The 16828-nt window shown below is 41.1% G+C and overlaps 1 protein-coding gene across 1 annotated transcript in view; it reads left to right on the plus strand.

Moving 5' to 3' along the window:
* ZNF26 (zinc finger protein 26) overlaps window positions 1-10901 on the plus strand; it is a 31818-nt gene extending 20917 nt beyond the window's left edge. Inside the window, exon 4 of the mRNA XM_057526052.1 lies at window positions 2880-10901. Within this exon, the coding sequence (XP_057382035.1) occupies window positions 2880-2902 (23 nt within the window). The 3' untranslated portion in view covers window positions 2903-10901. The remainder of the gene's footprint in view (window positions 1-2879) is intronic.
* The last annotated feature ends 5927 nt before the right edge of the window (window positions 10902-16828 follow it).

A 16828-nucleotide genomic window follows, 5' to 3' on the forward strand; every position in this document is an offset into this window, starting at 1 on the left:
CTAATTTTATTGATTTGAGTCCTCTCCCTCTTTTTCTTGATGAGTCTGGCTAAAGGTTTATCAATTTTGTTCATCTTCTCAAAGAACCAGCTTTTAGTTTTATTGATCTTTGCTGTTGTTCTCTTTGTTTCTCTTTCATTTATTTCTGCTCTGATATTTCTGATTTCTTTCCTTCTGCTAACTTTCGGTTTTCTTTGTTCTTCTTTCTCTAGTTCCTTTAGGTGTAAGGTTAGATTGTTTGAGATTTGTCTTGTTTCTTGAGGTAGGATTGTATTGCTATAAAATTCCCTATTAGAACTGCTTTTGCTGCATCCCATAGGTTTGGATCATCGTGTTTTCATTGTCATTTGTCTGTCTCGGTATTTTTTGATCTCCTCTTTGATTTCTTCAGTGATCTCTTGGTTATTTAGTAGTGTATTATTTAGTCTTCATGTGTTTGTGGTTTTTACTTTTTTTCCCTGTAATTGATTTCTAATCTCATAGCGTTGTGGTCAGAAAAGATGCTTGATATGATTTCAGTTTTCTTAAATTTACTGAGGCTTGATTTGTGACCCAAGATGTGATCTATCCTGGAGAATGTTCCACGTGCATTTGAGAAGAAAGCGTAAGCCGCTGTTTTCAGATGGAATGTCCTATAAATAGCAATTAAATCTCTCTGGTCTCTTGTGTCATTTAAAGCTTGTGTTTCCTTATTAATTTTGTGTCTGGATGATCTGTCCATTGGTGTAAGTGAGGTGTTAAAAGTCCCCCACTATTATTGTGATACTGTCGCTTATCTCTTTTATAGCTGTTAGCATTTGCTTTATGTATTGAGGTGCTCCTATGTTGGGTGCATATATATTTATAATTGTTATATCTTCTTCTTGGATTCATCCCTTGATTATTATGTAGTGTCCGTCCTTGTCTCTTGTAACATTATTTTAAAGTCTGTTTTATCTGATATGAGTATTGTGACTCCAGCTTTCTTTTGATTTCCATTTGCATGGAATATCTTTTTCCATCCCTTCACTTTCTGGCTGTATGTGTCCCTAGGTCTGAAGTGGGTTTCTTGTAGACAGCATATATATGGGTCCTGTTTTTGTATGCATTCAGCAAGCCTGTGTCTCTTGGTTGGAGCATTTAATCCATTCACATTTAAGGTAATTATCGATATGTATGTTCCTATTACCATTTTCTTAATTGTTTTGGGTTTGTTTTTGTAGGTCCTTTTCTTCTCTTGTGTTTCCCACTTAGAGAAGTTCCTTTAGCATTTGTTGTAGAGCTGGTTTGGTGGTGCTGAATTCTCTTAGCTTTTGCTTGTCTGTAAAGCTTTTGATTTCTCCGTCGAATCTGAATGAGATCCTTGCCGGGTAGAGTAATCTTGGTTGTGGGTACTTACCTTTCATCAGTTTAAATATATCATGCCACTCCCTTCTGGCTTGTAGAGTTTCTGCTGAGAAATCAGCTGTTAACCTTATGGGAGCTCCCTTGTATGTTGTCATTTTCCCCTTATTGCTTTTAATAATATCAGTTTGATTACTGTGTGTCTTGGAGTGTTTCTCCTTGGGTTTATCCTGCCTGGGACTCTCTGCACTTCCTGGAATTGGGTGGCTATTTCCTTTCCCCTGTTAGGGAGTTTTTCAACTATAATCTCTTCAGATATTTTCTTGGGTCCTTTCTCTCTCTCTTCTCCTTCTGGGACCCCTATAATGTGAATGTTGGTGTGTTTAATGTTGTCCCAGAAGTCTCTTAGGCTGTCTTCATTTCTTTTCATTCTTTTTTCTTTATTTTGTTCCGTGGCATTGAATTCCACCATTCTGTCTTCCAGGTCTCTTATCCGTTCTTCTGCCTCAGTTATTCTACTATTGATTCCTTCTAGTGTATTTTTCATATCAGTTATTGTATTGTTCATCTCTGTTTGTTTGTTCTTTAATTCTTCTAGGTCTTTGTTAAACATTTCTTGCATCTTCTTGATGTTTGCCTCCATTCTTTTTCCGAGGTCCCGGATCATCTCACTATCATTATTCTGAATTCTTTTTCTGGAAGGTTGCCTGTCTCCACTTCATTTAGTTGTCTTTCTGGGGTTTTATCTTGTTCCTTCATCTGGTACATAGTCCTCTGCCTTTTCATTTTGTCTGTCTTTCTGTGAATGTGGTTTTTGTTCCACAGGCTGCAGGATTGTAGTTCTTGCTTCTGCTGTCTTCCCTCTGGTGGATGAGGCTATCTAAGAGGCTTGGGCAAGCTTCCTGATGGGAGGGACTGGTGGTGGGTAGATCTGGGTGTTGCTCTGGTGGGCAGAGCTCAGTAAAACTTTAATCTGCTTGTCTGCTGTTGGGTGGGGCTGAGTTCCCTCCCTGTTGGTTGTTTGGCCTGAGGTGACCCAGCACTGGAGCCTACCAGGCTCTTTGGTGGGACTAATGGCCAACTCCAGGAGGGCTCAATGCCAAGGAGTACTTCCCAGAACTTCTGCTGCCAGTGCCCTTTTCCTCACACTGAGACATAGCCACCCTCTGCCTCTGCAGGAGACCCTCCAACACTAGCAGGTAGGTCTGGTTCAGTCTCTATGGGGTCACTGCTCCTTCCCCTGGGTCCTGATGCACACACTACTTTGTGTGTGCCCTCCAAGAGTGGAGTCTCTGTTTCCCCCAGTCCTGCCGAAGTCCTGCAAGCAAATCCCACTAGCCTTCAAAGTTTGATTCTCTGGGAATTCTGCCTCCCGTTGCCGGACCCCCAGGTTGGGAAGCCTGACGTGGGGCTCAGAACCTTCACTCCAGTGGGAGGGCTTCTGTGGTATAAGTGTTCTCCAGTTTGTGAGTCACCCACCCAGCAGTTATGGGATTTGATTTTATTGTGATTGTGCCCCTCCTCCTGTCTCACTTTGGCTTCTCCTTTGTCTTTAGATGTGGGGTATCTTTTTTGGTGAGTTCCAGTGTCTTCCTGTCGATGATTGTTCAGCAGTTATTTGTGATTCCGGTGCTCTCGCAAGAGGGGGTGAGCACACGTCCGTCTACTCTGCCATCTTGAACCAATCAGGCATTCTTAACAATTCTTTAAATTCTGTATTTCTGTAGCATTTTTTCAACTTTTCAGTAGCATGAAATCATTTGTAAATAATATAGTTAGAAAGAAAAAATGAATTTAGCAAGGTCACTGGATGTCAGGTCAGTATATCCAAGTCAGTTCTACTTCTACACACCAGAAAAACTTTATAAAATAGGATTTAATAAAAATGAATTCATTTTCAAAAGTATAAAATTACACAAATAAATTTTGTGTGTGTGTTGGAACTGTTCTGTATCTTGACTGTAGTCGTTGGTATATAAACATACACAGGTGATAAAATCAAATAGAACTTGATACATATACACACACAACTGAGTGTAAGTAAGACTGGGGAAATCTTAGGATGTCTTGTGGATTGTATCGATGTCAGTACTCTGGCTGTGATATTACACTGTAGTTTTGCAAAATGTTAACACTGGGGGTAAACTGGGCAAAGTGTTTTAGGGATCGCTTTGTATTTTATTTTATACTGCAGGTGAACTTGCAATTATCTCGATAAAATTTTTAATTAAAACAAAATAAATCTAATAAGGATGTAAAAGAAGAATGAATAAACTATTATATACAGTCAATAGAATACTATGCTGTAACTATGAAATAAACTACAATTGAATAAACAACATGTTTATATCCTAGATACATAGTATTGAATAAAAAAAGTCATTCTCAGAAGACTGTATATAATACCATAGTTAAAGGCCAATAAAGTGAAATGGAATTATATATTATTTAGACACACATGTGTAGGTGATAAGATGATGAAATAAAAGAGCAAGATAATGATAAGGAAAATATTTAGGATAGTGTCTACCTCTGTGGAGAAAGCAGTGAGTTGGAAAGGAGGAACAGCAGACAGAGGCTGCAAGTGATTTGTAATTTTCTGTTTCTCAGACTGGGTGATAGATTCATGAACATTCATGAGAAAGTACTTGTAACTAATATTAGATAAAAAAGGGGACATAAACACAGATAATTTAGATTTTTAAAATTATATGAGAATACTAAGAATAACAATGTGCCACTAAATATGAAAATTTAGATTAAAATTTTCAATTTTCTTGTAAATTATACATTACCAAAATTGACCAAGCAGGAAAAAGTAAGACTGAATAAATCAATCACAAATAAAGAAACTGAATTGTAGTCAAAAATCCCTCAATGAAATGTAACAAGCCTAGATTGTTGAACAGTAAAATTTCACCAAACATTGAAGGACTTGATCATCATTATGTTATACAAGCAGTGCTAGAAAAATTTTAAAGGATAGATTACTCTCAAACTCATTTACAATCCTGTATAACCTTCACACCAAAACTGGATAGACACAGTAGAAAAAAAAGTAGAGGTCAATCTAATAGATGAAAAACTTCTGAATAAAATGGAATCCAGGTTTCTTCCCCCACACATATGTATATGTCTATGTTAGGTGGAACTATATGAAATCACCAACAATGGACCCATTATTGACACCTGTGGCAGATTTTGTTTTCCAAAGTTGACTGTAACAACATGTCCCATCTGGCATCCTCTTCTACAATGTGACTGTGACACACCCCCACTGAGAGTCCTGTTGGCTGGTGACTTGTTTGTAGCTAAAAGACTGTGGAGAAAGTGCTTCTGCTTTCCTTGCTGGAACACGTGTTCTTGAAGCTTTGGCGGCCCTGTGAGCAGCCCGTCAGGCTGTGGTGCTCAGAGAGAAACCTCAGATAGTGCCGGTGGAGAAACCACGTAGAGAGGCTCTGAGGCTCCATGGAGAAAAAGAGATGCCCATCCAGCCCCACATCTTCCAGTGCCACACTTTCCAGCTCCAGCCACCAAGGGACAGCAAGTGCACGAGGAGCCCTGAACCATAAACCAGCAGCCAAACCCTCCCGGGACTCCTGACCAACAGAAACCGTGAGAGATGTAACATCTTTGTTGTTATGTACGCTACAGTTTGGGGGCATGCTTTAGGCAGCAGTACTGACTGGAACAGAAATTTGGTCTTGGAAGTGGGGTGCTACTGCAACAAAACCATAAAACATCTGCCACTGGTTTGGGCACTGGGTGGTGAGCAGAATCTGGAAGACTTTTGAGGAAAATGTTAGTGAAAGCCTGAAGGGCCCTTAGGAAGGGTGTTAGCAGAGCCTGAAGGTCATCAAGGAGGTTGTTGATGGGGGCTTGAAGGGACATGAGGAGAGTGTTATGGGAACATGGAGAAAAGGAGACTTTGTTATGAGTGGCAGAAAGTATCTCAACACTGTCACCTAATGGACATGGAAAATAGAAACGCACCTAATCGTAGCCCAGCAGGAGCCTGTGGGGCCTTCCCAGAACAGGACAGCACCCCGACCAGAGCCCTGCCTGCCTCTTGTCTGTGCAAAGCCTTTAGCCTCCTAGGCCTTCCCCCAGTTCCAGAGAACAAATTCAACCAGAGAAGTGAGAAAATGCAGAAAAGAGGGAAAACAGTCAAGCAAGACAAAATAATAATACTTTAGCTGTTAAAGTCAAAGGTCTTTAGTTCCTCCTCAAGGGCTGTAGATACTATGCTGAGCCGTGTCCTTGAGCTGTTTTGCAGATACTGAGACCCCCACCAGGTGTCAGAAGTTAACTGTCTGCTGCCCACAAGCACGTAGACCCCAGACCGGCTGGAACCTGAAGGTTGACGATGCCAACTCCCGATTACCTCACCACCAACCAATCAGAAGAAGGTCCACGAGCTGATCACACCCCACAACCCCCCTCCCTCACCCTGTCTTTAAAAACCTTTCCCTGAAAGCCTTCGGGAACTTTGTGTTTGTCGAGCACTGGCCAACCTTGCTTCTTGCTTGGCCCCATGTTGGGCACCTGCAGTCAACGCTACCCTTTCCTTCACCACAACCAGTGTCAGTAGATTGGCTTTGCTGTGCGGGGGCAAGTGGACCCAAGTTTGGTTCGATAACATAATGACCTCAAATGGTAGAGCTAAGAGTTTTCTTTCTTTTTTTAAAATTAATTAATTAATTTATTTATTTTTGGCTGCGTTGGGTCTTTGTTGCTGCGCGCGGGCTTTCTCTAGTTGGGACGAGCAGGGGCTACTCTTCGTTACGGTGCACGGCCTCCTCTTTGCGATGGCTTCTCTAGTTGTGGAGCACGGGCTCTAGGCGCGCAGGCTTCAGTAGTTGTGGCACGCGGGCTCAGTAGTTGTGGCACACAGGCTTCGTTGCTCCGTGGCATGTGGGATCTTCCCGGACCAGGGCTCGAACCCGTGTCCCCTGCATTAGCAGGTGGATTCTAAACTGCTGCGCCACCGGAGAAGTCCCGAGCTAAGAGTTTTCTACACACAGTGTTACTGTGTTACCTGGCTTATTCTCACTGCTTATAATAAAATGAGAGAGGAGAGAGAGGAGCTAAAAAATGAACCAGTCCATGAGGAAGTGACAATGGCCCAGTACAGTCTTTTCAGCCAGTTAAAGTGTTCTCAAAACGAGAAAGGTCCTCAGGGACTGTAAAATCCTTAGGTAAGATTTCAGAAAGACCTAAGGGGGTGCCTCGTGTACCCCTTCAGAGAAAAGAAAAACCTTCTAAGGACCTTATGGTAAAGCCTCTGTGAATCCTCTCATAAAAAACAGAGCTTCTGTCAGTGTTAACACAGAACGTTCACAGAGAGCCCAAGGCAGACAAAGTCTTATCTCTAAGAGATATTTTGAAGATGTGGCTTTTGCCTAATTGATATATTAAAAAGCCCACAAAAATTTTCCCCCCATTTCCTATGTATCCTCCCAACAACTCATATGTACATCCACGAAACCCCTCCACCAAAATACTCTCAAAACAGAAATTTGGGAGCTTCGTCTTTAAGAATTGAGGTAAATCAACAAGCTCTCAGTGAGGTAAGCTGTGGAGTCAGCTGGTGAGTTCTAAGGTCCCAGTTGCAGATCTGGGGAGAATCATTTTGAAGAAAGTCTCATTACAGCCTCAATTCCCAAGAATATTTTCCATTACTTGAGGTCACAGGCATGCTAACTAAAGAGATAACATGAGTGTCTAATAAAGAAAAATGGTGAAATTGTAACATGTTTGAGTAGAAAGGAAAATACAGGACAAAATTACAATAGAAGCGTAACTAATTGTAGGGGTCCCAGCAAGAAGTGGGAAAAGTGAAGGCTACTTGTAAACTGAAAGATAGTATAAACACATACATACACACCACAAAATTTAAAACCAGCCATAATTGGAGAGGGTGTGGAGAAAAGGGAACCCTCTTGCACTGTTGGTGGGAATGTAAATTGATACAGCCACTATGGAGAACAGTATGGAGGTTCCTTAAAAAACTAAAAATAGAATTACCATATGATCCATCAATCCCACTACTGGGCATATACCCAGAGAAAACGATAATTCAAAAAGACACATGCACCCCAATGTTCATTGCAGCACTATTTACAATAGCCAGGTCATGGAAGCAACCTAAATGCCCATCAACAGACTAATGGATAAAGAAGATGTGGTATATATATACAATGGAATATTACTCAGCCATAAAAAGGAACGAAATTGGGTCATTTGTAGAGATGTGGATGGATCTAGACACTGTCATACAGAGTGAAGTAAGTCAGAAAGCGAAAAACAAATATCGTATATTAATGCATGTATGTGGAACCTAGAAAAATGGTACAGATGAACCGGTTTGCAGGGCAGAAGTTGAGACACAGATGTAGAGAACAAATGTATGGCCACCAAGAGGGGAAAGCCACGGTGGGGTGGGTATGGTGGTGTGCTGAATTGGGCGATTAGGATTGACATGTATACACTGATGTGTATAAAATTGATGACTAATAAGAACCTGCTGTATAAAAAAATAAATAAAATATAATTCAGAAATTCAAAAAAAAAGAATATATGTATGAATATCTACATATATAAAACAGTCACTTTGCTGTACAGCAGAAGTTAACAGAACATTGTAAATCACTATACTTCAATAAAATAAAATTTTTAAAAAGGATCTCAATGAAACTAGGAGATCAGGGAGGGGGGCAGGTGCAGAGCAGAGCCTATAAAAGACACTAAATACGAACTTGACATTTTGCAGAGATTTCACATCCCTGTCACCACAGTTGGACAGAGGGTACCCAGGAGGCAAAGAAGAGGTGGCTATGGGGCCGAGGTTCAAGGGTCAGGGCTCTGAGCTCTCTCCAATAACCCCTCCTTTAATCCCCCCATCTACTCTGTAACACTGCAGTGAGCAGGTCTTAAAATAAATAAATAAATAAAATAAAATATACTTTGTAAAAACAAAAACAAAAACAAAAAAATCCAGCCATATTAACTTGAAAAGACAAACCCTGGACAAAATAAAGAGCTCTTTGGGCTCCAACGTTTTTTGGGCAGGAAGGAGGCTGAGAAGGACACTCTGGCAAACGTGGATCACGTTTAGGATAAGGAAGCGTGACTCGGCAGAACCAAGCCCCAAGGTGCCGCTAAGAGGTACGGAGAGCTCCACGCGAGCAGGACCGGACCCTAATCAGTCAACTGGTAACACGTAGCCAGCAGGATTTGGAATTTCTGTGGACCAGCGGCTGCTGTGTGGGGACTCCTGTTGTCCCCAGTTTGGAATAGGAGTATCTATAGAAGTCTTCCTCTGTCTGCCCCACTGTCATATTTCAAGTGTGTAAGACGAAGACTGAGAGAATAGTATGTAAAGAGCGGTACCCAAGGGAGCAGTCCTGAAGACCCTCACCTGACGCAGGGCCTGATTTCGAGAATGAGATCCTGGACTTCAACCTGACGCCGCGATGGAATGAGACATTTGGGGTCTTGGGGCAGGAGACGGTTATGGTTTGCAGATGTCAGTGGTCAAAGCCAGAGGGCAGTCTGTGGTAAGTTTTGTTTCCCTAAGATGGCTACAAGAACACCTCCTGCACAGCACCCTCTTCTACAATATGCAATGTGATTTTGCCACTCCTCCCACGGGGAGGAGAGGTCTTCGCACCCTGCCCCTTGAATCCAGATGGGCTGCTGATTTGTTCATAGTCAACAGATTGCAGCAGAAATGAAGCTGTGTGGCTTCCAAGCCCAGGTCATGAAAGGAGATGCAGCTTCACACCTTGTTCTCAGAAGCTCTCCCTGATGAAGAAGATTTCAGCAGCCGGGTAAGCCGTCCAACTGCCCTGAGGCTGCTGTGCTGTGATGAGGTGCAAACAACTCACAAGAAGAGACCAGTGAAGAGGCCGGAGGCTACGGGAAGAGCGAGAGCTGCCTACACCACCCGGCTGTTCCAGCTCTGGCCATCAACTGACTGCAACCACATGAGAGACCCCCAAGACAAGACTGCCTAGCTGAGCTTGTCTTGAATTTCTGACCCAGGAAACTGTGAGATATAATAAGCCACTAAATTGTCATCTATTATGTAGAAGAGGAACTGGACCAGCCCACAAAAGGACAATTTCATATTGTTCAACCTTATAAGTAAATAAATAATATGTTCAAGATAATATTAGACCTTATTAATGTATGCATCATATTAATCTTAATGTAGAAATAGATTAATAAAAAAAACATAACTACCTATATAGCTGAAGAAAAATATTCAGTACATTTCAGCAATTCTTCATAATCAAGTCCTTAACAAACTCAAAATGGAAACTAACTTCCTTTTAAGATAATAAAGGATAGCTACCAACCCCTACAGGAAACATCATACCTAAAGTAAAACTTTAGAAACATTATAAAATCAGGAACAACTGAGCTGACCCCCCTACTTCTCATACTGTTAAGCATTGAACTGGCACCCTAATCAACGCACTAAAAGACAAGAAACGAAAATTAAGAATTATACGGACTGGAAAGAAAGAGGAAGAATTGTGGTTATTCGAAGCAAGATCTGAAAAGGGATTTTAGCACTGTTGCTAGGTACAAATCAATTCTCTTCCTGTACACCATCTCTCTTAGTCTGATCTGGCTCCTGTAACAAAATACCATAGACTTGGTGCCTTAAACAGCAGAAATTTATTTTCTCACAGTTTTGGAGGCTACATATCCATGATCAAGGTGCCGGCAGGGTCGGTTTTGGGTGATACCTCTCTTCCTGGCTTGTAAATAGCCGCCACCTTCTCACTGTGTTCACATGGGTTTCCTTGGTGTGTGTGCCAGTGAGGCAAGAGATAGATGGGCTCTAAGCTAGGCATTTACAACTGGCCTCCCACTTACATTTCATGGGGCAGGAAAACGTGGCCTTCGGGCCGGACACAACTAGTCTCCTGTTTGCATTTCCTGAGACAGGAGATAGGTGGGCTCCAGGTTAGACATTTAAAATCAGCCTCCTGTTTGCTCTCTGAAATGGAAGTAACAACAGAAACAGGGTAAATAGCCAGGCTTCGTCTCCTGTGGACGCCTTAAGATAACAGTCATGGCAGGAACAGAGACGGGCTAACCCTTGTTTGAGTAATAGATCAAGAGGTCACACATTTACCATCCTTGGGGCAAGGGAGACACTGCACATGTGCAGAAAGCCTCCGTGGGGGTCAAAAGGAGGGGGCACCACCCCATAATAGGTGATGCTAAGGCCATCCCATAGGCCTCTGGGCTGGAATCCATGTTGGAAAGAAGCTGCGCATGCATGCTGGGGAGGGTCCTAGGGCAGGACGGTGTGGAGAAAGAAACCAGATAATTGGCCAGAGGTGAACAGAGACCTGGAAGAACTGCCCTATATAAGTGACTTAACCGCCTCTTTACTGGGCTCCTCCTTGTTAGGGGGGATGCCCACACCCTTTCTCTCTGGGTGTCCGTCTCTGCCCTGCTTCTGTCTTAACTGAACAAGTTGTTTCTCTGTGTGCTCTCCCACTTGTTGTTGTGCTGTGTCTCTAATAATAAACTTTGCACCTGTTTTTACAGGTTTGCCTCCATGAGAAATGCGTCTTTCACTGGGGGCAAGAGCCAGGGGGTGTGGTGGCTGAGATTCCTGTTTTATTTTTTTTAATAAATTTTTATTTATCTATCTATCTATCTATTTATGGCTGCGCTGGGTCTCTGTTGCTATGCACGGGCTTCCTCTAGTTGCGGTGAGTGGGGGTTACTCTTTGTTGCGGTGTGTGGGATTCTCACCGTGGTGGCTTCTCTTGTTGCGGAGCACGGGCTCTAGGCGTGTAGGCTTCAGTCGTGGCACACGGGCTCAGTAGTTGTGGCTCGTGGGCTCTAGAGTGCAGGCTCAGTAGTTGTGGCGCACGGGCTTAGTTGCTCCACAGCACGTGGGATCTTCCCAGACCAGGGCTCAAACCCGCGCCCTCCGCACCAGCAGGTGGATTCCCAACCCCTGCGCCACCAGGGAAGTCCAGGATTCCTGGTTTTCATCCAGGCTACCCAGGTTCAATTCCTGGGCAGGGGATTAAGATCTTGCTTCACACCACCACTCACTGCTGCCTCTCCGAGATTAGCAGGAGAGCCAGCTCCCTGGTGTTTCTTCTTATAAGGACATTAACCCTATGGGATCGGGGCCTGACCTTATGACCTCACTTAACCTTAATTTCCTTAGAAGCCCCATCTCCAAATACAGCAACATTGGGGGTTACGATGTCAACAAATGAATTTTGGAGGGACACAAACGTTCAGTTCACAGCACAATTAATAGGCAAAAAGAAATTATACTGGGGGAAAAAAGCTTGTCTTCATAATATCACTGGGAATGATAAACTACTTAGGAATACATCTCATACAATGTTGACTTTAAAATGAGAACTATCTAGGAATAAATCTTTTTTAAAATATTTATTTATTTATTTACTTTTGCTGCACCTGGTCTTACATGTGGCATGTGGGATCTTTAGTTGTGGCATGCGGGATCTTTAGTTGTGGCATGCAGGATTTAATTCCCTGAGCAGGGATTGAACCCGGGCCCCCTGCATTGGGAGGGCAGAGTCTTATCCACTGGACCACCAGGGAAGTCCCTGTAGGAATAAATGTTTAAGAAACTATATAAACTGAGAATTTATTAATAAAACAATAAAATTAAAGTTCTATAAAAGTTCATAAAAAACTGAAAATTGAAAGATATACTATATTAATGGAGGAGTAGAGTCAATATTGTAAAATATTAATTCTTATAAAATATATATTTAATATAAATCAAAACAAAATAATTTTTTCTTGAAATGTGATAAACAAATTCTAATATTTACATGAATGTTTACAGGTCTCAGATATACATGACAATAATGAACATGCTCAACAATCAGTGGAGCTTTCCTTCCTAGATACAAGAGGACAAGAGGTTTTTATTAAGCTAGAATAGTAAGACAATGTGGTATTCACATAGAACTTCTCAGACAAGCAAAAACTGAAAGAGTTCATCAATGCCAAAACGACCCAACAAGAGGTGTTGAAGGGTCTTCTCTAAGTGGAAAAGAAAAGGCTACAACAAGAAGTAAGAATTTTATAGGAAAAGTAAAATTTCACTGGTAAAGGCAAATGTATAGTAAAGGCTGAGGCTCAACCACTTAAATAAGTTAGTAGGAAGCTTAAAAGACAAAAATTGTAAAATCAACTGTAAGTACATTGAACAGTTAAGGGATAGATATGAAGATGTAACATATGACATCACAAACACAAAACGTGGGGGAAGGGAGTAAAGAAATGTAGACCTTTTAGAATGTGTTGAACTTAAATGACTATCATTTTAAAACAAGTAGATATCATTATAGGTAACATATATGAACTCCATGGTAACCACAAATCAGAAACCTACAAAAGATAACAAAAACTAGAGAGAAAGGAACACAAGCGTACTACAAAATAAAATCATCAAACCACAAGGAAAGAAACTAAAAGAACAAAACAGAAAAGAATTTGAAAAACCAGAAAACAAATAACAAAATGGGAATAAGTACAGACCTATCAATAACCACTTTATTTTTATTTTTGTTTCATTATGTTTTGTTTTTATTGAGATACAGTTGATTTACAATATTACTTTAGTTTCAGGTGTACAACATAGTGACTAAAATATTTTGTAGATTATACTCCACTTAAAACTATTATAAAATATTGGCTGTATTCCCTGTGCTGTACAATATATCCTTGTAGCTTATTTATTTTATACATAATGGTCTGTACCTCTTAATTCCCTCCCCCTATCTTGCCCCTCTCCCCACCCTCCCACCACTGGTAATCACTAGTTTGCTCTCTGTATCTGTGAGTCTCTTTCTGTTTTGTTATATTCATTCATTTTTTAGCTTCCACAGATAAGTAATAACATACAGTATTTGTCTTTCTCTTTCTGACTTATTTCACTAGGCATGATAATACCTTGTATTTCCATCCATATTGTTGAAAATGGCAAGATTTCATTCTATTTTTTATGGCTGAGTAATACTCCAGTATATATATCACATCTTCTTCATCCTTTTATCTACCGATGGGCACTTAACGTCACTTCCGTATCTTGGCTATTGTAAATAGTGCTGCTATGAACATTGGGGTGTATGTATCTTTTCGAATTAGTGTTTTCCTTTTCATCAGATATATACCAAGGAGTGGAATTGCTGGATCATATGGTACTTTTCTTTTTAGTTTTTTGAGGAACCTCCATACTGTTTTCCATGCTGGCTGCACCAACTTGCATTCTGACCAACTGTGTACAAGGGTCCCCTTTTCTCCACATCTTCACCTACATTTGTTATTTGTGGTCTTTTTGATGATAGCCATTCTGACAGGTGTGAGGTGATATCTCATTGTTGGTTTTGATTTGCATTTCACTGATGATTAGTGATGTTGAACTTCTTTTCATGTGTCTATTGGCCACCTGCATATCCTCTTTGGAAACATGTCTATTCAGGTCTTCTGCCCCTTTTTTAATTGAGTTTTTTTTTTATGTTGAGTTTTACAAGCTGTTTATATATTTTGGATATTAACTGCTTATCATATCATTTGTAAATATTTTCTCCCAGTCAGTAGATTGTCTTTTTGTTTGATTGATGGTTTCCTTTGTTGTTCAAAAGCTTTTAAGTTTAATTAGATCTCATTTGATTATTTTTGCTTTTGTTTCCTTTGCCTTAGGAGACAGATCCAAAAGAATATTGCTATGATTTATGCAAAAGAGTGTTCTGCCTATGTTTTCTTCTAGGAGTTTTATGGTTTCTGGTCTCACATTTAGGTCTTTAATCCATTTTGAATTTATTTTTGTATGGCATGAGAAAATATTCTACTTTCTTTTACATATAGCTGTCCATTTATCCCCGCACCACTTATGAAAAAGACAGTCTTTTCCCCATTGTATATTCTTGCCTCTTTTGTTATAGATTATTTGACCATAAGTGTGTGGGTTTATTTCTGCGCTTTGTATCCTGTTCCATTGATCTATATGTCTATTTTTGTCCCAGTACCATACTGTTTTTTTTTTTTTTTTGAGGGGCAGTGGGAGCCACGCTGAGTGGCTTGTGGGATCTTAGTTCCTTGACCAGGGATTGAACCGAGCCCTCAGCAGTGAAAGTGTGGAATCCTAACCAGTTGACTACTAGGGAATATGCTCACTTTTTTTTTTTAATTTAAAAAAATATTTATTTATTTATTTTTGGCTGCATTGGGTCTTTGTTTCTGCACACGGGCTTTCTCTAGTTGTGGTGAGCGGGGGCTACTCTTTGTTGCGGTGCACGGGCTTCTCATTGCAGAGGTTTCCTTTGTTGCGGAGCACAGGCTCTAGGCACGCGGGCTTCAGGAGTTGTGGCACATGGGCTCAGTAGTTGTGGCTCGTGGACTCTAGGGCGCAGGCTCAGTAGTTGTGGCTCACGGGCTTAGTTGCTGTGCGGCATGTGGGATCTCCCCAGACCAGGGCTCGAACCCGTGCCCCTTACATTGGCAGGCGGATTCTTAACCACTGTGCCACCAGGGGAGCCCTTTTGATATAATTTTAAACAGGACTGTTTTCTTGCTTTTCTTTCCAATAGTTAATTATTACTATATATAAAAGCATCAGATTTTCTGTATATTAATCTTGTCCTGCAACTATTCTGAATTCATTTATTAATTCTAATAGTTTTTTTTTTCCTTCAAAATGGCAAGGGAGGTGGGGGAGGCTAGAAATAGGTGAGGGAGATTAAGAGGTACAAACTTCCAGTTACAAGATAAATCAGTCATGGGTATGAAATATACAGTGTGTGGAATATAATCAATAATTATATAATGTCCTGTATGGTGACAGATGGTAGCTAGACTTATTGTGGTGATCATTTTGAAATGTATAGAAATATAAATTGAGACAGGCTGGCACCTGGGATCTGGGACCATTTGCTGCAGTGCTGGCACCTGGACAAACGTCTCCTTGAGCAACAGATACAAAGAAATTATAAGGGACTAAAAATAACTGCATGCATGCACAATTGGGGCAAATTATGAATAAGATGCTAAAAGGCTAAAAACCACCTGATGCTTCTGAGGTTTAGTGAGCAAAAGCAGGGTACTGTGCATGATCCCTGCACCAAGGGGGTGGGCAGACCACCTAAGCCACCCCTCTGGCCCGACCCCCTGATCTGCCCTTATCCTCACCCCATTTAGGGGACCAGCTTGCCCCACCTCAGAAAGCAAGCAAGGGCACCTTTTCTTGTTTTGCAGTGTGAGTCCCAGTAAAGCCTTGCCTGAATTCCTCGTCTGGCCACTTACCAATTTCTGTTGATTAAAGTGTCCAAGGACCGAAGTCAGTAACAGAATCACTGTGTTGTGTAACAGGAACTAACTTCCAGTTATAAGACAAATAGGTACTAGGGATGGAATGTGTGACGCGGTAAACAGAATCAGCACCGCTGTGTGTTGTGGATACTGCTCCAAGTCGTTAAGAGAGTAAAGCCTAAGAGGTCCCATCACAACGAGAACAAACTTCTTCTATTTTGTTAAATTTGTATCTATATGAGATGATGGATGTTCACTGAATTTATTGTGGTCATCATTCCATGGGGTAGGTAAGTCAAATCATTATGCTGTACACCTTAAATTTATACTGTGCTGTATGTCCATTATACCTCAATAAAACTGGAGAAAAAAAAGAAGAGGAGATTAGGACGCAGACACGCACAGAGGGAGGACCATGTGAAGACACAGGGAGAAGACGGCCACCTGCAAGCCAAGGAGAGAGACCTTCGAAGAAACCAAACCTGCCAACACCGCGAAAGCAGACTTCTAGTCTCCAGAATTGTGACAAAATACGTTTCTGGTGTTTACCCCACCCAGTCTGTGATATTTTGTTATGGCAGCTCTAGCAATTGAACGCACTTGGGATGAGGAAATTGGCTTCCCATGTGGAAAGAAAATGAAATTATAGGGACTTCCCTGGTGGTCCAGTGGCTAAGACTCCAAGCTCCCAATGCAGCGGGCCCTGGTTCAATCCCTGGTCAGGGAACTAGATCCCAGATGCCGCAACTAAGAGTTTGTAGGCCACAAATAAAGATCCTGCATGCTGCAACGAAGATCCCACACGTGGCAGTGAAGATCCCATGAGCCACAACTAAGACCTGGTGCAGCCAAAAAAATAAATAAATAAATAATTTTTAAAAAATGAAATTATATCAATATCTACACTACATGCACACACACAACTTCAGACAGATTCCAACTTAAATGTGAAAGCAAAATGCTGAAACTATTAGAAGATAACACATGGAAATCTTTTGTGATACCAGGATGGAGAAATATTTCTTAGCAAGACACATAAGTAAACCACAAATGAAACCATAAAGGAAAAGCTAGATAAATTTTATGTCAAAAATAAAGCCTACGGGATCAGCAATTTTATAAACAAAGTTCAAAGACAAGGAATAGGCAGAAAAAAATTAAAATATATATT

This window comes from Balaenoptera acutorostrata, chromosome 13 (assembly GCF_949987535.1).
Source record: "Balaenoptera acutorostrata chromosome 13, mBalAcu1.1, whole genome shotgun sequence".
Taxonomy (NCBI): Eukaryota; Metazoa; Chordata; class Mammalia; order Artiodactyla; family Balaenopteridae; genus Balaenoptera; species Balaenoptera acutorostrata.